At 42.4% G+C, this 27384-nt stretch overlaps 1 protein-coding gene and 1 long non-coding RNA gene across 2 annotated transcripts in view; one reads left to right on the forward strand and one right to left on the reverse strand.

Moving 5' to 3' along the window:
- STK40 (serine/threonine kinase 40) overlaps nucleotides 1-14039 on the forward strand; it is a 40238-nt gene extending 26199 nt beyond the window's left edge. The window contains exons 7-11 of the mRNA XM_040424421.1: nucleotides 1836-1951; nucleotides 7401-7545; nucleotides 9669-9788; nucleotides 10490-10571; nucleotides 12605-14039. Coding sequence (XP_040280355.1) covers nucleotides 1836-1951; nucleotides 7401-7545; nucleotides 9669-9788; nucleotides 10490-10571; nucleotides 12605-12850 — 709 coding nt within the window. The 3' untranslated portion in view covers nucleotides 12851-14039. The remainder of the gene's footprint in view (nucleotides 1-1835; nucleotides 1952-7400; nucleotides 7546-9668; nucleotides 9789-10489; nucleotides 10572-12604) is intronic.
- Nucleotides 14040-16941: 2902 nt separating this feature from the next.
- Nucleotides 16942-22560, reverse strand: LOC120995304. Its single transcript, XR_005777567.1, has 2 exons — nucleotides 21842-22560; nucleotides 16942-21581 (listed from the first exon to the last, which is right to left on the reverse strand). It is a non-coding gene; the product is annotated as an uncharacterized LOC120995304 (long non-coding RNA).
- Between the last annotated feature and the right edge of the window lie 4824 nt (nucleotides 22561-27384).

Raw genomic sequence — 27384 nt, forward strand, 5'->3', positions numbered from 1 at the left:
CCTTTACCCAGGTCCTGAAGAAAGAAGACAGAAGAGATGCCGGCTGCGCGAACAAGTGGATTAAGGTGAGTTAAAAAAATTTTTTTAACCCCTCCAGCCCTATTTTACTATGCATTCTGTATTCAGAATGCTATTATTTTCCCTTTATAACCATGTTATAAGGGAAAATAATAATGATCGGGTCCCCATCCCGATCGTCTCCTAGCAACCGTATGTGAAAATCGCACCGCATCCGCACTTGCTTGCGGATGCTTGCGATTTTCACGCAACCCCATTCATTTCTATGGGGCCTGCGTTACGTGGAAAACGCACAAAGAGGAGCATGCTGCGATTTTCACGCAATGAACATGTGATGCGTGAAAATCACCGCTCGTGTGCACAGCTCCATAGAAATGAATGGGTCCGGATTCAGTGTGGGTGCAATGCGTTCACCTCCCGCATTGCACTCGCGCGGAAATCTCGCCCATGTGAAAGGGGCCTTATCTCTAAACTACTGAGAGGTCATAAAGACTTATTTAGGCCACATTCTTATCAGTAAGATAAGGATTGAGCTTTAGGGTCCATTCACACATCCGCAAAATGGGTCCGTATCCGTTCTGCAATTTTGCGGAAAGGGTGCAGACCCATTCATTTTCAAAGGGGCCGCAAAAGATGCGGAAAGCACACTTCTGTTCCGTGGGCATTTCTATTATAGTGTCGGCCATGTGCGGTCCGCAAAATGCAGAACAGAACGCACTTGACTGCGGACGTGTGAATGGACCCTTAATGAGTGTTTATAAGGTCAGAGATAAGATGTCAGTCTGCTCCTCAGATGACGGAAAAGACAAAAAAATCTACAGGCAGCTAGTAGAGCATGTCAGCTCTGTACAGAATAAAGGATTTCATATTGTTAATAAAGACCAATTGAAAAAAAGATTTTTAGCTCAAAATAAGTATAATGCAATAATAAAAAAAATGCCACCAAAGGTCTACATAGCATTTAACAGTAAAATTGATACACAGCAGGTTGCGGCCATTTAATAGTTATCCCACAAATGACATTTATCTCCTTTCTGCTGGGGGATCCCACTGCAGTAATGAGGGTGTGCAGGGGACCCCTATTCTAGTGATCATAGGGGCCCCAATGATCAAACCTTTTATTACCTTCAATGGAACAGTTGACAAAATTGTGGCCTTTCTCTTCCATATTCTCTCCTCTATACCCTAATTTATCTCGTATTGCATTTCCCCCTTATCTTCAGAATTCTGTAACTGGTTGTGAGACAGCTGCCTGCAGCAGGAGCCTCCCCTTTCCCTCTTTTTCTGCAATAGGAAGCAAATACCCCACATCCATGGCTCAATGCCACCCTTTCTGACATTTACCGGCTGATAATGAAAGTGCTCAGCTTGAAAATATGTTATACAGGATAAAGTATGTGAACCTGATCATTACTTGCGGTTTCTGAAGTGCTGATCTGTCGTGGAACAGATCTATCTGTATGTAGTGTACAGTTTTACATAATGCTGGCTATATATATATATATATATATATATATATATATATATATATATATATATATATATATATATATATATATATATATATATATATTAGATATTTTTCAGTCCATTTCTTTATACAGATAAAGATGCAGCTTCTATCATTTCCTGTGCTGGAAAAGTTGCATGGGATCCCTTGACTATTCTGCTTTTTCTTCGTAGAGTTTTTGTTGTACATCATGTTCAGTTCTAGCCCTGTTGCCAGATGTACAAAATTGTAATTTCAAAAGGTAGCACACAGTTGTATATTTTGGGTCTACTATCCATATTTATACTCTGCCTCCATTTTTTTTCAGGACACATAGAATAACCATCACCAACTTTTGCCTAGGGAAACATTTGGTGAGTGAAGACGACCTATTGAAGGATCAGAGAGGAAGTCCGGCTTATATCAGTCCTGATGTACTTAGTGGTAAGTGGCTAATATCACTTGGGGGAACTGCAAGGGGCGTAGTACTAATTTTTAGATATTCAGGTTTTTATAGCCGTTGACTTAAAACCCCCATTTGTGAGGTTAAAGGGGCTGTGCAGCCAGTATATACTGATTACCTATCCTCATCAACATCTGATCGGTGCTGGTTCGACTCCCAGCACCCCCACTGATCAGCTGTTTGAAGAGAAGTAATTATAAGTGCTTGTTCCATTCAACTGAAAGGAAAACGGACTTGTAATTACACTGCACCTCCGAGACGAGCAGTGTAATCTTGAAGAGGAAGTAGTGCTCACACGACCGCCGCTTCCTCTTCAAACAGCTGATCAGTGGGGTTGTCAGTAGTCGGACCCCCACTAAACAGATATTGCTGACCTATCCTGAGGACCGGTCATCAATATGTACTGGTTGCGCAGCCCCTTTAAGTAGTTATAATTGCCATCAAGCAGTTAAATCCAAACTCCACTGCAAGTAAAAGTGTGTGTGTGTGTGTGTGTGTGTGTGTGTGTGTGTGTGTATGTATATATATATATATATATCACACTTTCCCTTCCTTTGCATTCCCCCCATATAACATTCTGGATCATCTTTTCTAAGCCTTCTCCATTTTGCCGAGCCTCTATTATTCCTGCTAGAACTGTATAAATAAGAGGAATGCTAACATCCAGTTGCCAGATATATGTCCCTTCACTATCTACCACTAAACTGATTGAACAGTGTGAGACTTGCGTATATTTAAAATCCCTTTTGGTAACCTGTGCTGAGACTAAGGGTAATTGTGTTTACTGTGTTATTGTTGTTTGGTGACCTGGGCTAGATTACACCTCCCTTATTATGTAGAATTTTAGGGTCCTGTAGGGTTTAAAGGGAATCTGTCACCATGAAATGTAAAGTTAAACCACTCATTTAAAGAGCTAGCTCAGTTAAATGTAATAATACCTTTCACTTAAAGATCCATTGCTTCATTTTGGAGAAAAAGTAGTTTTAATCCACATGCAAATGAGCAGTTAAGTGCAAAAAGGGTGGGTCCAAGCCACTCTGTGTGCCAATGTCCCTGCATAGTCTTGGGTCTGCTCTTGGTGCACTTAACTGCTCATTTGCATATGGGTTTTTCTCCAGAATGAAGCAACAGATCACTAAGTGAAAGGCACCATTACATTGGCTGCCTAAGAGCTCGTGCCCATGACCGTATGTATTTTGCAGTCCGCAAAAAATACCGATGACATCCATGTGCATAACGTATTTTATGGAATCGAACAGCTGGGGATCACGGCCCCCTGTAAGAGATCGGGTGCTGCCAGGCAGCAGGGGGCCGTTATTATTCTAACTTGAAGCGTCCCCATCACCATGGGAACGCCTCTGTGTTAGAATATACTGTCGGATCTGAGTTTTCACGATGTGAAAACTCAGATCTGAAAAAGCTGTTTATGCAGACGGATCCGTTCTGAACGGATGCAAGCGTTTGCATTATAGGTGCGGATCCGTCTGTGCAGATACCAGACAGATCCGCACCGAACGCAAGTGTGAAAGTAGCCTAAGTTGAGAAATTTAGATCCATTGTAAACAAAATATTGCAAGGATTCTCACTTATCTGGTGCGAACAGAAACCAAATAATTTACACAGAGAAAATAACGGTGGGCTCCCCTGGGTGTATGTTGTGTATGGTATATTAATATGTATATTTCTAATTCAGGAAATAATCTAAAAATAGATACAAACACACAAACAATTGCACTAAAACTACAGATCTGCTAACAGTCCAGGACTAGATATGCTGCGGGGCCAGCAGCTATTGTAATAATAATGAATCCTCATAAAAATGACTAAAATACAAAACGTTATATGACATATAAAGGTCATCAGCAAGAGTCCGTCTCAAGATGGTCACAGTTTTAAGAAATATGTCTATAGATAAACTTGAAAATGAATTAGATTGGCCCTCTGAATGTAATCTCAAACATGGATGGCATTCACTCCAATCAGTAGGTTAGTACAGTGCCGTATACCATATGAGTTGCAGTTTGTTTCAACAAAGTGGTGAACTAATCAGTTGGAAAAAAAAACAACTCCTATTAATCTCTTACAGTAGTATACGGCACTGCTATTAATACTTTGATTGGAGTGCATTGCCATCAGAGGGCCGATCTAATTAAGTTCTCTATAGAGACATTCATCAAAACTGCGACCATCTTGAGACTGACTCTTGCTTAGGGATCGACCGATATAGATTTTTTAGGGCCGATACCGATAATTTGTGAACTTTCAGGCCGATAGCCGATAATTTATACTGATATTCTGGTAATTTTCATTTTTGAAAAAAAAAAATTCCTACACAAATCTGCTGAAAATGAATGTTTATTGTTAACGTGTATTTATATTATATTTTTTTTTTATTTATCTTTCTTTCATTTATACTTAATATTTTGTTTTTTCTCCTTTTTTTTATTTTTATTTTTTTATTACTAACTCCCTTAGGGACTAGAGCCCTTGTCCTATTCACCCTGATAGAGCTCTATCAGGGTGAATAGGAGCTCACACTCTCCCTGCTGCTCTGTGCTTTGTGCACACAGCAGCATGGAGCTGAACATGGCAGCCAGGGCTTCAGTAGCGTCCTGGCTGACATGGTAACCGATCGGAGCCCCAGGATTACACTGCTGGGGCTCCGATCGGAGAGGGGATCCTGTGGCTACTGTCACCAATGATTAATACGGGGGGGGGGGGGCTTGGGTGGTGGGGGGCGCACCGCGCCACCAATGTTTTTAATACTGGGATTGGGGGGTTGGGCTTGGGTGGTGGGGGGCGCACCGCGCCACCAATGTTTTTAATACTGGGATTGGGGGGTTGGGCTTGGGTGGTGGGGGGCGCACCGCGCCACCAATGTTTTTAATACTGGGATGGGGGTGGGGGGCGCACTGCGCCACCAATGATTAATGCTTGGGGGGGTGCACTGCGCCACCAATGATTGTGTTCCTAATACGTTATCGGTATATCGGCAAAATAGATGCCGATACCGATAACTGTCAAAATACTGAATATCTGCCGATTTTAATATCGGTAAAACCGATAATCGGTCGATCCCTTCTCTTGCTGATGACCTTTATATATCAAATACCTTTTTTTATTATATTTTAGTCATTTTTTATTACGATCCATTATTATATTATGGGCCCGCAGCATATCAAGTCCTGGACTGTTAGCATATCTCGAATTTTAGTGTCATTATTGTTTGTGTGTTTGTATCTATTTTGATATTATTTGCTGAACTGCAAATATACATATTTATACTATATATAACATATGCCCAGAGGAGATCACCCTTATTTTCTCTATATAAAGTTAATACTAGCCACTTACTAATGTATAGTGATTGTCCATATTGTTTCCTTTGCTGGCTTCATTTATTTTTCCCATGACATTATACACTGCTCATTTCCAGGGGTTACGACCACCCTGCAATCCAGCAGTGGTGGCCGTGCTTGCACACTATAGGAAAAAACACAGGCCTCTCTGGTGGCTTGGACCGTGGGAGCGCGCATAGGAATGCATACACACCAGATTCCATCTTAGCCATCTCATATGCAGTGGCTGTAACCCCCAGAAACATGCAGTGTATAATGTGATGGAAAAATGAATTAAGCCAGCAAAGGAAGCAAGATGGATAATCACAATACATTAGTGCCTTGTATTAACTTGGTCTACATAATAAATGTCATTTGCTGACGTGAGACAACCCCTTTAACAATCAATTTCCTGGTGAAAGACTCCCTTTTAGGGTCCATTCACTCGTCCGCAAATTGCGGATCCGTAAAACACGGACACTGGCCATGTGCGTTCCCGCACATGGCCAGCACTATAATAGAAATGTCTTTTATAGGACGTTCTATTTTTTTGCGGGGCCGCGGAACGGAAGTGTGGATGCGGACAGCACACTGTGTTGAAAATGAATGGTTCCGTACCCGGTTCGCAAAATTGTGGAACGGATGCGGACCCATTTTGCGGACGTGTGAATGGACCCTTAGGCCTCTTTCACACGAGCGTGACGGACTAGGTCCAGATGCGTTCAGGGTACGTTCAGTGAAACTCGCACTATTTTGCAAGCAAGTTCAGTCAGTTTTGTCTGCGATTGCGTTCAGTTTTTTCCGCGCAGGTGCAATGCGTTTTGATGCGTTTTTCACGCGCGTGATAAAAAAACTGAAGGTTTACAAACAACATCTCTTAGCAACCATCAGTGAAAAACGCATCACACCCGCACTTGCTTGCGGATGCAATGCGTTTTTCACGCAGCCCCATTTACTTCTATGAGGCCAGGGCTGCATGAAAAACGCAGAATATAGAACATGCTGCGATTTTCACGCAGCACAGAACTGATGCGTGAAAATCACCGCTCATGTACACAGACCCATTGAAATGAATGGGTCAGGATTCAGTGCGGGTGCTATGTGTTCACGTCACGCATCGCACCCGCGCGGAAAACTCGCTCGTGTGAAAGGGCCCTAAAGTGTACAATCATAATTATGAAGGAACAGGTCTTTTTTGGGGATTCCCTAATATCATTTTCAGCCATATTATTCCCTGTTTCAGATACACAGTTGCATTTCGATCAGAAGCAGGGGGTGTCTCCCTTCTGTGAAATCTGCCCTTCCATTGGTTTTCCCTCTGTGCATTTCAGTGTTTTTTCCAGTGCCATATCTGCAGTTCTGGCCTGTAACTATGAGCGGTTTATCACCACTTTGGATAATCGCTAGAGCCCTGTGAATATGGATATTGTAATGGGTTGTCAGTAACTATCAGCATTCTTGGACATTCTGAAGTTGCTGTTCTTTAAAATAATGAATAAGGCCATTTTGCACTAGTATTTCTTAGACAAAACACAGAAATGGTGTAAATCTTTTTATTATTCACTAGAAGAAAATGGGAAAAAAAAAATCACATGGAAAACTTAATGCAATTGAGCGGAGATTGACCAAGTATAAACTGCTAGTGGTGCTTGGAGATGGTGCACCCTTTACTATGGGTTCTGCAGCAGGGTATAAGTTAAGGCAGGGTCACATTAATACTGGGTGGCATCTCCTCTTCTGCGATACACTCTGCCACCCTGGCATGGTAACGGTCATATAGATGCTGGATATCCTCCAGTGTTATGTCATTCCAAGCTCTTGGACCCATAGTTCAGCCAAGGTGGTTGTTGCCTGCTGAGCATGGGAGATCTGTCACCCCATCCAGTCCTAGATATTCTCTGTGAGGGAGAGATCTGGCGATCGAGCTGACCAGGGGAGCTGCTGGATAGCCCGAAGAGCGGGCAGTGTGAAAGTGGCCAAAATCAACAAATTATGACTAATCTCTATGCGTGAACTAGACGTAAATAAATCTCTTTGGAGTTGGATCTGCTATTTTGTACATGTTTTAACTACTGTTTCCACTTGTATCAAGGTCGTCCTTACCGTGGCAAGCCAAGCGACATGTGGGCACTTGGAGTGGTCCTTTTTACTATGTTATATGGCCAGTTCCCCTTCTATGACAGCATACCTCAGGAACTCTTTCGCAAAATTAAGGCAGCAGAATATTCTATTCCAGAGTGAGTGGCTACCTCTTCCCATTACTCAGGGTTTACACGTCTGCTCACGTGACATATGTGCTCCTTATTCTTTTATGAAACTGGCTACACAGTGCAGAATGCATTTCAGGTCTTCACAAGTATAGTCTGTGCATTGCTGCACTTGTATACAACTACATTTCTGTGGGGGAACCCCTCAAATAGTTCCATTTTCAGGGAACCCTCGAATAAAGTTTGGCATAAGGACAGCTAAAGATTTTTACAATTGCTCTCTAGTAGGGATCGACCGATATAGATTTTTTAGGACCGATACCGATAATTTGTGAACTTTCAGGCCGATAGCCGATAATTTATACTGATATTCTGGGAATTTTCATTTTTGAAAAAAAATTTTTTACACATGTGCTGAAAATTAATATGTTTATTGTTAACGTGTATTTTAATTTTTTTTGTAAATCTTTCTTTTTCATTTATACTTTAATATTTTTATTTATTTTTTTTACTAACTTTTAGCCCCCTTAGGGACTAGAACCCTTGTCCTATTCACCCTGATAGATCTCTATCAGGGTGAATAGGAGCTCACACTGTCCTTCCTGCTGCTCTGTGCTTTGTGCACACAGCAACATGGAGCTGAACATGGCAGCCAGGGCTTCAGTAGCGTCCTGGCTGCCATGGTAACCGATCGGAGCCCCAGGATTACACAACTGGGGCTCCGATCGGAGGAGCAGGGGAGAGGGGATCCTGTGGCCACTGCCACCAATGATTAATACTGGGGGGCGCACTGCGCCACCAACGTTTTTAATACTGGGATGGGGTGGGGGCGCACTGCGCCACCAATGAAGAGAAATCTCTCATTAATTCATATACAGGAGGCGGGAGCTGGCTGCAGAATCACATAGCCGGCTCCCGACCTCTATGAGCGGTAGCTGCGATCCGCGGCACCTAAGGGGTTAACTACCACAGATCGCAGCTACCGCTCATAGAGGTCGGGAGCCGGCTATGCGATTCTGCAGCCAGCTCCCGCCTCCTGTATATGAATTAATGAAAGACTTATCTTCATTGGTGGTGCAGCGGCCAAAGCCCCTCCCCTTCTTTTGTCCTCTCTCCTCTAATTGGCGGCAGCAGCATCACAGGGGGAGGGAGACACTGCTTCCTTCTCCCCTGTGCTGCTGAGGGAACACAGAGAGCGCAGAGAGCAGCGCGATCTGTGTTCCCAATATGTTATCGGTATATCGGCAAAATAGATGCCGATACCGATAACTGTCAAAATCCTCAATATCGGCCGATAATATTGGTAAAACCCTACTCTCTAGTACTGTATTCTGGTAGACACTTATCAGTCGCTTTGCCTATGTTAAAGGGCATCTGTCAGCAGAGTTGTACCTATGAAACTGGCAGACCTGTTACATGTGCACTTGGCAGTTGGCACAAAAAAGTAGTCTGAAGTAAACCAGCAAATAGTTGGTGTAATAAAGTGTCTAATAGCGTTCACTAAATATCACACACCTTGGGCCAACGTGACTTGGAGCATCTTCTGCCTAGTTTAGTTTTAAGATGTGTAATATTAAGACTGTTTTAGGCCATGAATCGCCACGTTTAGAAAAATGTACAAATCTTATTGAACTTTAGGCCCACTTTGAGCATTGGTCCTGGTTTGTCTTTTTGGTTTCTGAAGTTTTAAACTGCCTGAATTGGGTATCTCCAATCCTGACTGTGAGAGCAGGGTGCCAGGTGTATAATACAGCGGGTACCCACACGTTATGATGCAGGCCCAGCTCGCTCTGACTATTTTGCATTTGGTGTTTTATTTGGGATAATGAGCTTAAATTTTTTTCTGCAGTAATATAATGAGAATTGTGCTATTGAGCCTGTTGATCTGGGGCTGACATTTTGTGTGTATTTTTACGCAGTGCATTATTGGAACTTTTGGTCTGAAGTGGGTCACCTCAATACCCTAAGCAATGTGAATTAGTATTATTTTTTTTTTGGTGGAGTATCATTTTTCTGTTACTAAAATCTGTAGCTACATGTTCAAATGGTACACTTATATGGTGCAGTTTTTCATAGTTTCATTAACCGTACAGTATGTTTGCGCTGTTTTTTTTATCATTAATCTTAAGTAAATTGTTCTCTACCTTTAACAGAGATGGCAGGGTGTCGGAGAACACAGTGTGCCTCATTAGAAAGTTGCTGGTTTTGGACCCTCAACAGCGTTTGACTGCCTCAGAAGTTTTAGAGTCTCTTGGAGGCATCATATCCTCATGGTTAGTAACTGCTGTGCTGGCTATACTGTTCACATTATTTTGCCCAGTAAATCAGAAGTATTCCTTTGGTTAAATACTGTCCTTTTTTGTGCTTTTCAGTACAGCAAAAAAATAAAATAAAACTAACGTATGTAAACAGCATATAAGAATGAATGAAATAACCACTAGATGGCCCAGATTTACTGAAGTGTCTGCACCAAAGATCTGTCAAGTGGCATAATTTGGCTCACTCGCCTAAGGTTTCTACACTCTTTCTGACATTGGGGGTCAGGGTTAGTGGAAAGGGGCAGAGCTTCATTTGAATGGGGTGGACCTAATATATGCCAATCTGTCTCCTAAGCCAAACAGTAGTCTGTATAGCGTCCGAGAAAAGTGTGTATGGACCCACCCGATCTAATCGTACACCATCTTTAGGACTAGTAAATCTGGGCCATACTGTATAGGATAGACCTCTTGTGACACGTTTTGCTGGATGTTTGTCTATTCCTGCCCTCCTATTTCCATTGGTATTATCACGGTTTGCCACCTATGGTGTTGTCCTATATTTTAGTCGGATCAGTTGTCCCTCTGTTCAGATCAGTTTAGTTATTTTTCTGGTGCAGGCTGAAATCTGTGTGTGTAAAACCAGGAACAGCCCCTCTTTAGCATCCAGTAATAGCCGAAAATGAATATATTCTATAACATTGTGTGTTTACCTGTAGGCAATCCATGTCCTCTTTGAGTGGCCCTCTACAAGTTGTGCCTGACATTGATCATGTCACCAGTCCAGAGAACTCACAAGAGGTAAGAACTGGAGGACGAGAAGTGAACCATTCTTCCGCTTCCCGTCTGGGTTTAACCATCAATCTTCTACATTACTGACTCATCATACCTGCTGTTTACTGCAGGGGGAGGTGTTACTGGGTAATGTACTGAAGGTGCTCTTTATGTTTAAACATAATAATTCATTATTTTTATTTATTTATTAAATATGCCATTTAAAGGGGTTGTCCTGTGGTGGCTGGGCTTAACCCCTTAAGGACCAAGCTCATTTTCACCTTAAGGACCAGGCCATTTTTTGCAAATCTGACCAGTGTCACTTTGTGTGAATAACTTTAAAACTCTTTTACTTATCCAGGCCATTCTGAGATTTGTTTTTATCGTCACATATTGTACTTCATGACGCTGGTAAAATTGAGCAAAAAAAATTCATTTTTCTTTATAAAAAAAATACCAAATTTATCAAAAATTTGGAAAAATTAGCAAATTTCCAAGTTTCAATTTCTCTACTTCTATAATACATAGTAATACCTCCAAAAATAGTTATTAATTGACATTCCCCATATGTCTACTTCATGTTTGGATCATTTTGGGAATGCCATTTTATTTTTTTGGGGACGTTATCTTGAAATTTTTCAGAAATTTTCCAAAACCCACTTTTTAAGGACCAGTTCAGGTGAGGCTTACATAATAGAAATCACCCAAAAATGACCCCATTTTTGAAACTACACCCCTCAAGGTATTAAAAACTGATTTTACAAACGTTGTTAACCCTTTAGGTGTTCCACAAGAATTAATGGAAAATGGAGATGAAATTTCTGAATTTCACTTTTTTGGCAGATTTTTTTTTCAGTTAACCAAGGGTTAACAGCCAAACTAAACTCAATATTTATTGCCCTGATTCTGTAGTTTACAGAAACACCCCATATGTGGTCGTAAACCGCTGTACGGGCACACGGCAGGGCGCAAAAGGAAAGGAACACCATATGGTTTTTGGAGGGCAGATTTCACTGGGATAATTTTAAGTTGCCATGTCACATTTGAAGCCCCCCTGATGCACCCCTAGAGTAGAAACTCCAAAAAGGTGACCCCATTTTGGAAACTACGGGATAAGGTTGCAGTTCTGTTGGTACTATTTTAGGGTACAGATGATTTTTGGTTGCTCTATTACACTTTTTGTGAGGCAAGGTAACCAAAAAAATAGCTGTTTTGGCACCGTTTTTTTATTTTTTGTTATTTACAACGTTCATCTGACAGGTTAGATCATGAGCTATTTTTATAGAGCAGGTTGTTTAATTGGTACTATTTAAGGGTGCACATGACTTTTTGATCGCTTGGTATTGCACTTTTTGTGATGTAAGGTGACAAAACAATTGGTTTTTTGACACCATTTTATTATTATTATTTTTTTTACGGTGTTCATCTGAGGGGTTAGGTCATGTGATATTTTTATAGAGAAGGTTTTTACGGACGCGGCGTCAACTTTTTTATTTTTATTTACACTAATACCATTTTTGAAACTAAAATAAATAAATCATGTTTTAGTGTCTCAATAGTCTGAGACTTCTTTTTTTAACTTGAAACTTTTATTTTTATTTTTATTGAAAACACTTTTTATTGAAAACTCTGGGGCTTCAACTTTTGGGGGTCTGATCCCCTCTGCAATGCATTACAATACATTTGTATTGTAATGCATTGCCTATAAGTGTATGACACTGAGTCATACACTAACAGGTTGCCTGAGGCTGGATCTCTTCGGCTCCCGTAGAAGGCAGGTCCCGATGCTATGCAAGGACTCTGACATCAGGGCGTACAGGTACGCCCTGTGTCCGCAAGGTTAAGGAAACAGCGGAGTAGGCTGACACTCAACTGTGTCCGTAACTGCCATTGTAGTGAGAGGGAGACAGGAGCCGGCGAGATGGGACAACCCTTTTTTAAGTATTGCAGGTTTATTTTCTATTCAGAATTGCTGCAGTAAGTGCTGATTAAGGACAGGTAAAATGTTGAACTACTGCTATGGGTACAACAATAATTACTTTGAATTTTTTGACCCGTAGGCAAAGGTGACGGAGGAGTCTTCACAGTATGAGTTTGAAAACTACATGCGACAACAGCTTATTTTGGCTGAAGAGAAGAACACAATTCATGAAGCCAAAAACTTTCCTCAAAAACGTCATTTTGGCAATTTCCCCCCTATTAGAAGATTGGGCTATGATGCTCAGCCAATGAGCCCTTTGGACGCTGCAATTTTGGCCCAGCGATACCTTCCTCCACCGCACCTGTCTCTTCCAAATTCTCACTAACCACTTTTTTTCCTCTGTTTGAGTCGCAAGTTCATTTTTTGTTTTTCCCAAAAGAAAATGAAAGTGGCTAAATCCGTTCCGTCGTGAAAGGCCACTTGGTGCTAACCCCCTTCCCTTTTGCTCCTTTCTGTTCAGTTTGAAAAAGAACATTGCACATACGTCCTGTTATTATTCCCTCCCCATAATCTGATAGCAATACACTTTCCAGCACAAGAAATATCTACCAATGTAGCAATCTTCTGTTTGACAGGGTTTCTTTTTAGGGTGTTCTCGGCTGCATACACAGCAGGCACTGCAGCATTAAGTGTCAGTCATTTCTCCCCACCACATCCTACCATCTTATGGATTCTTTTGCAATCAGCCTTTTTTATATATGCATATATATAGATCTATACATAGACATTAAATCTACCTCTTCTTATTTTTAATTTTTTTTTCAGTAGGGTTCCACAAAGTTATGAAATGCAGCATTAGGAGGAGCCCACTGTGGAACAGATTTGTCTTTTTATTTGCTATTTGTTCATAAAGTCAGCCCCCCCATCTAAATGAGGGGGTTGTATAATCTAGATATTATGTGTACATATATAAATATATATATCCTTATATAGAGGTATATATTTGATATTGAATATCCGCTGGATTGCAATATCCCTGTAGAAAGAATAAGCTGTGTTATAACCATCAGGCTTATAACGTCTCATATCCTGTATGCCTGCGAGCAGACATATGCTTTTATTTTTTAGTTGTATTCCCTTTGGATTTTCATATTTATTAAAATGTGTGTGTTTTTTTGCATATATGCTGCAGTTCCATGGTAAAGCTTAGTAGGATTTTTTTTCTGCATGCTTGCCTTTCGTCTCAGACTAAATAGATGAAGGCAAGCAAATTTGTCCTGCATGGAATACAGACTCCACTTTTTGGAATGAATATCCAGAAGATTCCATAGAAACAATAGTTTCCGCTCCATGATCTTGTCAAACATAAATGTGACCCAGAAATGTTTGACTCTCCTGAAGGAGTGCCAAAAAGATATCAGATCCTTCCCAAAACACAGTAATTAGTTAAAGCAGATTTGTACCTATGAAACTGGCTGACCTGTTCCATGTGCACTTGGCAGCTGAAGGCATCTATGTTGGTCCCGTGTTCATATGTGCCCACATTGCTGAGAAATGTGTTTTTAATATCTGCAAACGAGCCTCTAAGAGCAATGGGGGCGTTGTCCTTACTCCCCTCTCCACTTTGACCGACCCTGTCAATCAAAGTGCAGAGAGAGCAGAGCCCTTAGGAGTAGTGGCATCTCTACTGTTGGTCCTAGAGGCTCATTTGCACATCATTTTTCTCAGTGCAGGCGCATATGAACATGGGACCAACACAGATGCCTTCAGTTTCCTAGCACACGTGTAACAGGTCAGCCAGTTTCATAGGTACAAATCTGCTGACCAATGCCCTTTTAAAGGGTTTTTTCTGGACTTTGATAAGGCCATCAGTGTCAAATCGGTGAGGCTCTGATTTTCAGCACCCCCCATCAGTCAGCTGGTTGATGGATGTGCCCTTCATTGTTTACCATGCCCAGCTCTGTAGACTTTGTAGTAGCTGAGCTGCATTACTAGATACCACCACTATAAAATCTACGGAGCTGTGCCTGGTAAACAGTGGAGATGTAGCTCTTACCTGAGCCTTAATGCTGATTCACTCTTCTGTGCTCAGTCCAGGAAGCACAGTCCATGTGACGCCGCATCTCCCGGGTTGACCTCTGCTTCCCTGACCCAAACTGGCTGCATCTCAGTGTTCTACAATAGTCAGTTCCTAGCTGATCGCGAGTCTGTTGTACTGTGCTCACATGATGATGTGAGCACAGTACAATAGATCTGGGATCAGATAGGAAGTGACACTGTGATGCAGTCAGTTTGGGTCATGGGAGCCATGGACGGTCTGGGAGATTCGTCGTCACATGGACCATGTTTCTTAGACTGGGCACAGTGGTGTGAATCGGCACTTACAGCCCATAAAATCAGCTAATCTCTGGGTGTGCTGTAAAACCTCTTTAAGTAACTAAGATAATGCCTGGCGTTCTAGACTAATATGTGTTTAGCAAATTTCTAAGTGCTCTTTATTTCATTACCAAAATTGCTGCAGTTTTCTTTTGATTTTATGGTGCCACATCAATTTGGCTTTTCTGGCACTTTAATATTCATGACCTCTCCTCGGGTTAGGCATCAATATCTGATTTGTGGGACTCCCACCACCCTGCACCCCCACCAATAAAATGTTGTTCAGTAGCACCAGGGCTGGAAGTCTGTGCCGTACTGACACCGCTCTGCGCGTTTCTAGCGAATGGCACGGTTTACTACAGCGCTGCTCCAATTCACTTCAATGGATTCTACAGCTGATCATTGGGGATGCGGGGTGTTGGAACCATTAATGGTCTATCCTGAGGGTCGGCCATCAGTAGTAAAGTATGTAAAACCCCTTTAATCACTGACCATTAGTTGTAAAACTATATACTGACTTAGACGTTGGCCCTAGACCGCTAACCTGAGGAACAGTTTGTGTTCACAGGTGTTTGTCTATGGGCACAGAATATGAAATTTACTATCCTCTGGAGATCCCTTCTAGTTATTGCAAATTAAAAATGGAAACCCAACGTCTGTCTCTCCTGACACATGCTTTAATATTTATTTCCATTCCCTCCTAAAATCACAATTCTGCAGCATCTTTTCTTAAAACTCTACAAGTTTGTCTAAAAGAAAAACTTTGTTGCCTGTTGTCCCCAGTCACCGAGCAACGTAACGTTTCTTTTTCAAGCTCAGAATATGGAATAAAATCTGAGCAGTGATTGCTTGGTATAGGAAACAAAGACGGGTGTGTTTTTGTTTTGTTTTTTTGTTAGTTTTTTTTTCTTCCCCAATAGACAATTTCCCTTAAATCCCCCCCGCCTCCCCCCCAAGGGCACGGCCAAACAGGATGTATATTGGTGTGGAAAATCCACAACCATTCTACACGAGTTGTGGAGATTTGGCTTGCAGTGAAATTCCCCCTTTACATTTTAAGTGTCCACCACAGGTTATGTGCGGTTTTGGTTAGGTAAAATTCATAGCTGATCTGCTACGTGTGGACATATCCCAAGTTGCGTGGTTCCTTTTGTTATTCCTCCTCTTTTAAAGGTTTTCGAAAAAATGTTTTCAGTTAGGGCTCTTTCACACTTGCGTTCTTGTCTTCCGGCATAGAGTTCCGTCGTCGGGGCTCTATGCCGGAAGAATCCTGATCAGGATTATCCTAATGCATTCTGAATGGAGAGAAATCCGTTCAGGATGCATCAGGATGTCTTCAGTTCCGGAACGGAACGTTTTTTGGCCGGAGAAAATACTGCAGCATGCTGCGCTTTTTGCTCCGGCCAAAAATCCGGAACACTTGCCGCAAGGCCGGATCCGGAATTAATGCCCATTGAAAGGCATTGATCCGGATCCGGCCTTAAGCTAAACGTCGTTTCGGCGCATTGCCGGAGCCGACATTTAGCTTTTTCTGAATGGTTACCATGGCTGCCGGGACGCTAAAGTCCTGGCAGCCATGGTAAAGGGGAGCGGGGGAGCAGTATACTTACCGTCCGTGCGGCTCCCCGGGCGCTCCAGAGTGACGTCAGGGCGCCCCAAGCGCATGGATCATGTGATCACATGGATCACGTCATCCATGCGCATGGGGCGCTCTGACGTCACTCTGGAGCGCCCCGGGAGCCGCACGGACTGTAAGTATACCGCTCCCCCGCTCCCCGCTCCTACTATGGCAACCAGGACTTTAATAGCGTCCTGGGTGCCATAGTAACACTGAACGCATTTGGAAGACGGTTCCGTCTTCAAATGCTTTCAGTACACTTGGGTTTTTCCGGATCCGGCGTGTAATTCCGGCAAGTGGAGTACACGCCGGATCCGGACAACGCAAGTGTGAAAGAGGCCTTACTTAGAACCTGGTTTGATGCCATGATTCACTGTTTTAGTAGTCCCTATGAGAAGATGCTTTTTTTAGTGTTTGTTTTACTTTAGCTTTCTCGAATATCTCCCTACTGACAATGGAAACCACACACTTTTATGTTTGGCTTGTCATGTTCTATCATGCAGGCTTCAGTTTCTTAATGCTGACTATGAGGGAGGTTGTTGGGGACAAGTGAGAGGGTAAGAACGAGGTAGCAGATTCAAGAAAATCTTTCTTATGTATGAGGCCATCAATATCTCGATGTATAATGTCCCAGCACCCCATTGATTAGCTGTGGAACTATGTGGCTCCGTCTATTGTGTAGTGGACGGAGCTGGTTACCGCAGCACTGCAGTAACCAGCCCCATGGATAAAGCGGTGTAGTTTTGGCGACAAAGCTACCCCAAATCAGCACATTGATGGGGTGCAAGGTTGGACCTCCGCTGATCAGATATTGATGGCCTATGCTGAGGTTAGGCCATCACTGGTAAAATTGAGAATGTGAGAATAAATCACGCCAACTTTTTATGTAACCATAAATCTACATAGAACCCAGCACCTGACAATGAAATATAACTTTAACTACTACTAGTTAAAACTCCTTGATGTCCCCACGCTTACGTGTTTTGCGCATGGCGCACCTTCATCTAGCCACTGATTCAACATCTATATGTGCCTGATTGTGGGCCAGCTGTGATTTTATTTCATTTTCTTTTCCTCTTCCTATTCCCCAGAAAGCAGTATAGAAATGTCCATTTCTCCTAAAAACAAATGGTCATCGGCGGACTACTTCTGCGCTGCTTTATTCCCATATGCTAAAATGGAAATCTGCATATGATAATATTTGCTGACAAATGTGTATATGTGGACTTTATGAACCTGAATCAAGGAGAGGGAAACTTTACCTCATGTTTTGCTCATTTTTCACAATCTTTTGTTGTATCGGTTGATTTTCAAGTTCAACCACAGAATGCGAAGGTTAAAAAGCAGAAAAGAAGTTTATCCTTGACTGAGCCATTGCTAATGCCATTTTCTTGCCACACATTCTCTGTCCCAGACGTGCTTTCATGTTACTGTCACTCTGCATATGTGACTTGACAGTGGCACAAGAGTGCTAGGTCTTTCCTGACTGTCTCAGACTATGAATTCTGTATATTACATTCATGTACATTTTTTTTCAGTCATGTCTAACATTTCATTGTGTGTATGTCTCTTGCTTAGTAGTATACTGGGGTCATGTAAACATGCCCCTATGGGTAGCTAAGGGTTTTTATTTTTTATTTTTTTTGTGAGCATTAATGATTTTGTATTATGTTACCACGGAAAATAGTCCAGTTCAGTCACTACATTTGTTGAGATTCCAAAGCAATATCTCTTGAGTAGGCACCTTCTGAATGTTGCTTGTAATAGCATGATATTGAGGTCACTGCGACATTGGCGTCAGTGGATAAGCCATTCTTTTAGATGCAGTGTTCATCTTCTTAAAGGGGGCGTCCAGGTTCTTATTAAAACCTCCCCAAAGACCTTAGATGTGGAAGAACATAAACTCCCCTCCGGTCTTTGTTTACAAGCTGCAGTGGTCACAGCCATATACAGAACATGACCACTGCAGCCAATCACTGGCTTCAGCTGTCTTGTGCCGTATACTGCTGAGCTCAGTGATTGACCGCAGTGGTCGCGTGCTGTTTAGGTTGCATTCACATGGTCATATGTGTTTTACGGTCGGCGGATCTGCAATGTATGGATGTAGTCTGTGTAGTGTCTGCGTTTCGTTGCAAACCCATTGACTTCAATGGGTCCACAGTCCGCGTTTTGCAGCAAAGTAGAAGATATGTTCTATCTTTTGCGGAACGGAGGTGACGATGCGAACAGAATGCAGAAAACATCCGTGTGCTTTACACATCTGTATGTCTGTTCCGCAATAGATAGAACGTATCCAATTCTTGACCGCAAATGCGGACTTCGGCCCAATTTACTTCAGTACAAAAAAATGCAGATGTCACATGGATGGTATGCGTGTTTTGCGGACCGTAAAATACATACGGTCGTGTGAATGCACCCTTACAGCTATGTTGCAGCTGCAGCCTGTAAAGGACTATGGTGAGTGTATGATCTTTTATTATTTGAACACCTTTGGGGAGGTTTTATTGTTGACGGAGAACCCCTTTAATATCTTGCCTAAATCATTGTCTGTAGACTGTGCGTAATGGGTTAAAAACTCCAATACTGGCCCGCAAATGATGAAAATGATACTGGAACCATGACTGTTTGGGTCTGGAGTATATGATATATCATGAATCTGCATCTCTGTACAGTAATATTTTTGTATGTTTTTCTTTTCAGGATTTGTTTGGTTTGTCATGTATTCAGCAATACTGGCAAGCGATTGCATTAAACTTTTAATATGTAAGGATATGTACAGTGTTCAGAGTATAATTATTCAAAGAAAAAGGCACACCACCATTTGTTAAAAAGTGACCCTGTATTTTTATGGCTTGCATGCCTACTTCAGCCTATGTACAATATAATGACCTTGACCATAGTCCTATACCGGTATATAGTTTTATGTGGGAAGATTTGCAATACAATAGCCCTTGAAATGTTCTTTATGTGCTTCTTTTTCTTGTCTGTGGAATTAAGCTAAAAGCAATCGTTTGTCTGCAAATGCAACCTACAGGCAATGGCTTCTGAGGTGTTCATTATATGTCCTAAGAAAACTATAGCTAAAATAGAAGTTTGTATGGCTTTGAAGTTGTTAGACCTTGTTTTACTACTGGCATTAGAAAGGAAGGCGCTTATATTCACGCTGCACCATTTGTACTTTGCATCGCTGTGGACAGTGTAAAAGGCGTCCATCTTCAGTTTTGTTACCTAAAGAAAAGTTGCACCCAATGAAAGTGCCTATTTGTGGACACCATAGTAGTTGTCTCTTCCCTTCCACCATGGAGGATTGGGAATAGTATCGGGGAACATAGATCTTAGACTTGGCTGGATGTTGAAGTTTTGCTGAAATGCTTCATGGTCCTGAATTTTTTGCCATGTATGATAAGGGTTTTTGTTGCCCTTTGTAATCATACGAATATTGTCACAAATTACATGTTTTTTTTGTTCAATATAGCTTTTTCATATAAATTTCATTTCTATTGTACTTAGTTCCCTGAATGCAGCCAACAACATAGCAAAGTACATGAATGGTGCATAAGGTTAATAGTGGCTTCTTTCCTTCATAATTAGATCGTTCTAAAAGTTTAGCCCCCATAAAAGTTAACAAAAAAAATAATCAGCTTGTAAATAAACCAGACAAAACCTCAAACCCCTATAGTACAGCCATGTGGTTTGGCAACCCAGGGAAGGTATAGGTAGAACCTTGACCCTGCACTTGTGTTTTCTGTCTAGCTCTATGACCTATGGAGCCGACAGGCAGACTTTTGTTACAAAGTGTGTGCTGTGCTAGTGGATAAAGGGTTTTCCAAGATCAGGATATTGATGGCGTACCCTCAGGACATCAGTGGGGGTCTGAGTCTTAGCACTCCTGCTGATCAGCGGTGGCCTCTTCAAGGTTAAAGGGTAAACAGCTGATCGGTGGGTTGCTGAGAGTTGGACCCCCACTGATCTGCTATTGATGGCATATCCCGAGGCTATGCCATGACTGTCCTGATCCTGGAAAAACCCTAGCTAACTAGTTGAATAAACAGTAGAAGAACCAGCTTCTTCCAATGGTGATCAGTAATTAAAGAATCCCTGGAGTTAAAGGGTATTTATTACTAAAGTTTTTAATGTTATAATTTTTTTTTCTGTACCACGCCATTGGTTTCCATTGTTCCCATAGCCTTAGTAGACTTGAAGGATATATTTTAGCGCTCATCACTGTGGCCTAGTCAACACATTTGACCATTGACTGAAGCATTAGTAGATGCATGTTTTGCCTCCCATTTCTTGGGTTCTGTGTGTATTATGACAAACGCAAACGGAGACCCAGAAAACCATTTAGTTTCATACCTTAAGATGACACGAGAGATCTGAAGACCCATGTATAGTGCTAAATACATGATTGTACCATATTCTGGCTTGAACCATTATACTGTATAAGCTGATGCATACAATTGCTAAGTAACCACTGTTGAGAGGGCATTACAATATCCTCACCATTGAAAATCTATGACTTTGATGGAAGACTTGAATAAATGAGAAGTAAAGAGATCACATGTCTAATACAGACAATAATATAGAATGTCTGCTTTAAAATGTATTTTACAGTCCAGTGGAAATGCTTAGTGTACCTTCCATTTCAATGAAAAAAACTATAATTGTAAAACTTTCTATGTTACGGTTTTCAATGTGGTTGATAAGCCATTTTTTCTTGTAAAGATACTGTATATTGCTGCTGCAAACTGCATAAACTGACTATTTTTGTCACTCGCTCTTGTCAAGATGCCTATATTTTGGTATTGAAGCCTTGCTTTACAGCTATTCTTACAGTCAGTAGATTGTTAGAGGGGTTGTCCCACTAATTCTAAAACCTTTTTATTTTTATTTTTTTAACTCATCCTGGCAGAGAATGCCGGGAATCGGCCCAACAATTGTCCAGACGATTCTGCGCATATTTGCTGGGTAGCAGCTGGATCTATGCCAGGCCCCATTATATTCAAAGAGGTCTGGCGGGCAGACGGTAGTATCTGGCAATGCCGGATCTGGAGAATTCCAGCAGGACAGACCAGAACAGACTACCAGAGAAGACAGCCGCAGATGTGAAACTAGCCTTAGGCTCCATTCACACGTCCGTGGTGTGTTGCGGACCCGCAAATTGTGGATCCGCAACGCACCCGCCCGGCACCCCTATAGAAATGCCTATTCTTGTCCGCAGCTGCGGACAAGAATAGGACATGTTCTATCTTTTGAGGAGCTGCGGACCCGAAGATCGGGGCCGCGCTCCGCAAATGCTGTGTGCTGTCCGCATCCATTCCGTCCCCATAGAAAATGAACGGGTCCGCACCCGTTCCGCAAAATTGTGAATGGACCCTTAACCAGAGGACTTTCTTCCCTTTTTGTGGGTGGGCAGCAGCTCATCAAGCATCTCCCAGGATGCATTGCAGTTAGCTGCTATTAACCCCTTCCTCCCTTGCATACAAAATAATCCCTGACATATAGTTCTAGAGATACATATGGTGTGCAATGCCCCCACAATTTCTTTCTCCACTGAGATATAGCTACATATTTAGAAGTAGGGATGAATGAGTAACATATGTTTGGGCCACTAGGTTCTCTGAGATCATTACGTCAGCGCTGAGGGGAGGTGAAGGGAGCTGGGAAGCTACTGAGCATGTTAGTCCACCTCTGAATGCGAGAGAAGATGGACCAGGAGGATAAACGGCAGGGGGCGCAACCAAAGAAGAAAATGTAATGTACATAAAAAAAAAAAAAACTTATAATATTGTAAGTAATTTGAAATGCCCTGTTCATTGCATAGTATTACTTTTCCTGGGATAACCCCTTTAACAGTTTATGCATAGCCTGCAGCACAAAGCCTTTTATGGTGCAACTGCAATATCTTTCCTTAAATTAAATAATGGCTGGTTAATCATGAAAATTGACCTAGCAAGACCTAACTTAAAGCAGCTGTCTCCCATCAGCAAATGGCATTCATCATTTGGATGTAGTTAATACAAGGGACATACTAATGTATGGAGATTGTCCATATTGCCTTTGTTGTTTTCCAGGGTTACTGCCACCGCTGCAGTTCAGATACGAAGTGGCCGGGATGGTAGCTGCTGCACATGCATGCCTATGTGCAGTCCCAGCCACCAGAGGGACTGCACATAGGCATTTTCCTATAGTATTCAAGCACAGCCAGCACTGCTGGATTAGAGGGTGGTCAGAACACCTGGATAAAAGCCGTGTATAATGTGATGGGAAGTGAATCAGGCCAGCAAAGGAAGCAATATGGACAATCACTATACATTAGTAGGTGCCTTGTATTAACTCGGTCTACATGATAAAAGCCGTTTGCTGAAGTGAGACAACCGCTTTAAGGCAACTTGTTGCACTTTTGAAAAGATATTTTTATATTTGAACGAATAGAGAATATCTTTTGTGTGTCTTTTTGTTTTAGCTATAGTTTTAGTTACTTGACTTCCATTGTAAATCAAAAGCTAGCTGGTGCCTAAAATGTGCCAAGTTTGAAAATGACTTGTTTGTTACCACCTTCTTTATCATAAAATAAACTGGCACAAATATCGAAAAATTAAATGGAGTAGTGTTTTTTTTTTTGTTTTTTTTTTATGCAATTTTCTTTACGTTACAAAAAAAATCTATGAAAATCTAGATGCTTGTGACCCCTTTGCAAACAACTATTTGAAGGAACATTTATAGTTAGGAGGTTGTTCTCCAGGATTTTGTTAGGCTTTTGATGACCTATCGGTCCCTGGAACCCCTGCTCATCAGCTGTATAAGAGACTGCGGTGCGTGCGCATTTAGACCCCTTCCTAGGCCATGTGACGTCACATTCATCGGTCACATGGCCTAGGCACATCTGAGTCCAATTCAAGTAAATGGGGTTGAGCATATTAAGCACAGCCCCTATCAAATGGACAGTGCTGTACTTTGTAAGCTGCGAGTAGGCTGCAGCAATCACTGGAATTCAGCTGAAAGGTGAGGGTGCTGGGTAGGCTTGAGCAAATAGAGCTTCAACCACTCAGTTTTAATGCTGTCTGGAGACCTGTCTTTGTATTGCACTAAAATGTATTACCTCCCTGGAGGCAAAATTCTTTTTGCCCGAAGTCACTCAATAGCAAACCCGACTTCGGACTGCTATTTTAAAATGTTTTTAAAGACGCAGAAGTGATTACTGAATTCATTTACCGAAGCCTTGCGCGACTTCGGGTAAAAAGAATTTTGCCTCCACGGAGGTAATACATTTTGGTGCCGTACGGAGACAGGTCTCCAGGCAGCATTAAAACAAAGTGTTTAAATGAATTGACTTAGGATCTATGATCTGAAGCTCGATTTGCTCAAGTCTAGTACTAGGAGCAGGACCATTGCCGAGCTTATATTGATGAACCATCCTGAGGGTAGGCCATCAGTATGAAAATCATAGAAATCCCTTATTCTATGTACGCCTTTTTGACACATTATGGGGTAAAAATCTGATAGTTGAATGAAAATCTTGCTCAGTTTGCCTTCTATAGTTATATATGTTAGGAGTGTATAATTTTTTTATTTTTTTTTACGGATTAGGAAAACATATTTTAGTCCATAAGTGAAATGCATTAATGGGGTTTTCCCATTCGCCTATGACAGCACCCCTCGAGAGACTGCCTCCTCAGGACAGGAAACGGGAACCAGAACCGCTTTAAAAGAGGGTCTATCCCCCATTCTGTTTCCTGTCCTAAGGGACAGGTGGGTTTGGAACCGCTAGAAAAGATGATTTAAGTTGTGGGAGCCCCGACTTTAAGTATCAGGAGGGTTATCCCTAGCAGCTTAAGCCTCCTTTAGGAGCCGCTTCATTGAGACTGGGCTCCCTTATCTTTCGTACCCCACTCCTGTCTCCTTCCTGGCCTAGGGGGGCTTTGGCCTCCCTGGGCATCTGCGGCCATGTTCTCGTGTCCGGCTGCCTGCAGGCATGCGGGATAAATCACTTCCGGGTTGCGGCAGAGGGAGGGAGCTGGCATGCGCTCGCCAAGAGAAAAGTACTCAGGCTGTCATTGCAAAAGAGTGGAAGAAACCTGATAGAAATTTTTTTTTTAGTTCTTCTTCTGTGAAGCGTAAATATCCTTTTGATGAAGAGGTTTCCGCTTCTTGGGATAGGGCCCCTAAACTTGATGCCCCGGTAGCCAAGATGTGCAGGAAAGCAGCGCTTCCCTATGAGGATATGGGTTCTCTTAGAGACTCGATGGATAAAAGAGCATTGGCAAGCTTCTCCGGCAGCCTTTAAACCTACTATTGCCGCTACTTCCGTTGCTAGATCCCTGAAGGTTTGGACGGGGGAGTTAGAAGCTCACATTAAGCGGGGTATCCCAAAAGAACAATTGCTTTCTTCTTTCCGTATTCTAAATAATGCTTTGGATTTTTGGCCGATGCTTCCATGGACTCTGCTAGAGCTTCCTCGTTAACTAACTCTGCCTGTAGAGCAATTTGGTTGAAAGGCTGGAATGAAGATGCTAGTTCTAAGGCTAAGCTTTGTGCCATTCCATGTCAGGATGAATTATTATTTGGGCCAGTGCTTGATGATTTACTAGAAAAGGCCTCAGATAGAGAAAAAAAAGGGCTTTCCCTCTACCAGTCAACAGCCCCCTAGTAGATCCTTCCATCCCAGATTTAATAAAGAAGAGCTTTAAGGTTAAAGAAAGGGCAAAACAGTTTGTAGGAGCTGCTAGGAAGTCTAAGGGGTTTCTTTCTCGGTCAGCCCCAATGAATCCAGGCCCCCCGTAGGAAGATCTCCAACAGTCCTTGGATAAATTATGTTATAAAAGAGGGCCTAAAGCTAAGTTTTTAGCATTTCCCCAAAAGAAAGATTTGTGATTATCTGTCAGATCCCCCAAGACAGTCAGCCACCGCTACAGAAGTTTTCTCACTGTTAGAGAAAAAAGTTCTGGTAGAAGTTCCAAGACAGGGAGTGATGAGGTTTTTACTCGACCCTTTTTCCTGTCAAAAAGCCGAATGGTTAGTTTCGAACAATAATAAACTTGAAATGTTTGAACCATTATCTGGTGTACGAGAGATTTCGGATGGAGTCAATCAGGTCGGCTTTGAACAACCTCTCTCCAGACTGCTTTATGGCCACAGTGGATCTGAGGGATGAGAGCTATCGTGTCCCTATCCATCCCAGCCACCAGAGCTTTCTTAGGGAAGCGGTCCAGCTGGAAGAGGAGATTCTGCATCTTCAGTTTCGGGTCCTACCCTTTGGGCTGTCCCAGGACCCAAGGGTCTTCGCAAAGATGATGGCCCACGTGAAGGAGATAGGGGATGATAACTATCTAGATGATTTTCTTCTTGTCGCCTGGTCAAGTCAGATCCTTCTAGGACAGATTGTCTGGTTAAGGGAGTTCTGGAGAAGCTAGGGTGGGATGTAAACCTGGAAAAGTACAGTTTATGTCCAAGTCAGATATGCAACGTCTTGGGGATGATCTTAGAGTCCAGATCTCAGAGATGCCTGTTTACCCCTAAAGAAAGCTGCTCTTATCAGATCAAGGGTTCAGCACCTTCGCTCATGTCGGTTGGTTTCCTTGAGGGAGGCCATGTCTGTTCTGGGTCTCATGACGGCTGCTATTTCTGGGGTAGAATAGGCCCAGTATCATTCAAGGCTTCTCCTGCTTGATTCTGGAGGAATTGGACAAATGTGTCCTCTCTTTGGATGTGGGGATCTCTCGATCACCCCAGACTGATCTTTGGGGTGGTGGATGGATCTACGGAATCTTCAAAGTGGAGTACCTTGGCACAGAGAAGCGGTTCTCCCTTTGACCATGGATGCCAGCCCATCCAGATGGGGAGCCCAGATGGGGTCTCTTTTGTTGCAAGGGAGCTGGGACAGCAGTTCCCTGTCTGTCTCACAATCTCAAGGAACTGAATGCAATCCGGTTAGCCTTAGGGCAGAGTCTCCTGATCATCAGAGGCAGAAACGTAAGAATATACCGTACTCGGACAATATGACAGCAGTTGCCTATATCAAAAGACAAGGAGGTACCAGGGCTCCAGGTCTTATGTCCCTCAGTCATCGGATATTCAGCCTGGCAGAAACTTCTCTATTATCTCTTTCTGCAGTACATATGAGAGGAACAGACAATGTGAAAGCAGATTTCCTCAGCTGTCATTGTCTGTGCCAGGGGGAATGGTTCCTAGACCAGGGAGTGTTTCAATCAGGTTGCAGCCTTATGGGGTGTCCCGGAGATGGATCTTTTATTCACCCAGTCAAACAAAAAGGTAGAAGTTTTTTCTTTTCCCTTTCCCTGAGGAAGAATCTGAAAGAAGTGGACGCATTTGCTCAATTCTAGGAGGCCGGCCTTCTATATGCCTTTCCCCCTCCTAAAACTGTTACCGAGGGTCATCAGGGAGGAAAGGGCCACGGTATTGGTGATAGCTCCCTTTTGGCCAATTTTTCACCCAGAAGTGAGAAATCTTTACCTGAGAGGGAAATTTTGAGAAAGAGAGGGCTTTCCCAGGATGTTATTACAACTCTGTTGGCCAGTCGTAAGAAGGTCACCTCTGACATCTGAGAGTTTGGAGGGCTTTTTACAGATTTGCCAACAAGACCGGTGGATGTGCTAGATGTACCAGACATTCCTCTTCTATTAGATTTTTTTTTTACAAGAGGGATGGAGATTTTTTTTTAAACCTAGCACTTTGAAGGTACAGATTTCTGCATTAAGTGCTTTGTTTGAGTTTCGGTTAGCAGAGCATCCTTGGGTTAAGAGATTTGTGACAGCAGTTTCTTGGTTATCCCCGGTCTGTAAAAATAAGGTGCCTCCCTGGGTTTTAAACTTGGTTCTTTCGGCCCTCACTTCTTTTGAGCCTATCGATATGATCTCCCAAAAAATGCTCTCTTAAGCTTGCTTTCCTCCTGGCCATTACCTCCG

Source organism: Bufo bufo, chromosome 3 (assembly GCF_905171765.1).
Source record: "Bufo bufo chromosome 3, aBufBuf1.1, whole genome shotgun sequence".
NCBI classification, from domain to species: Eukaryota; Metazoa; Chordata; class Amphibia; order Anura; family Bufonidae; genus Bufo; species Bufo bufo.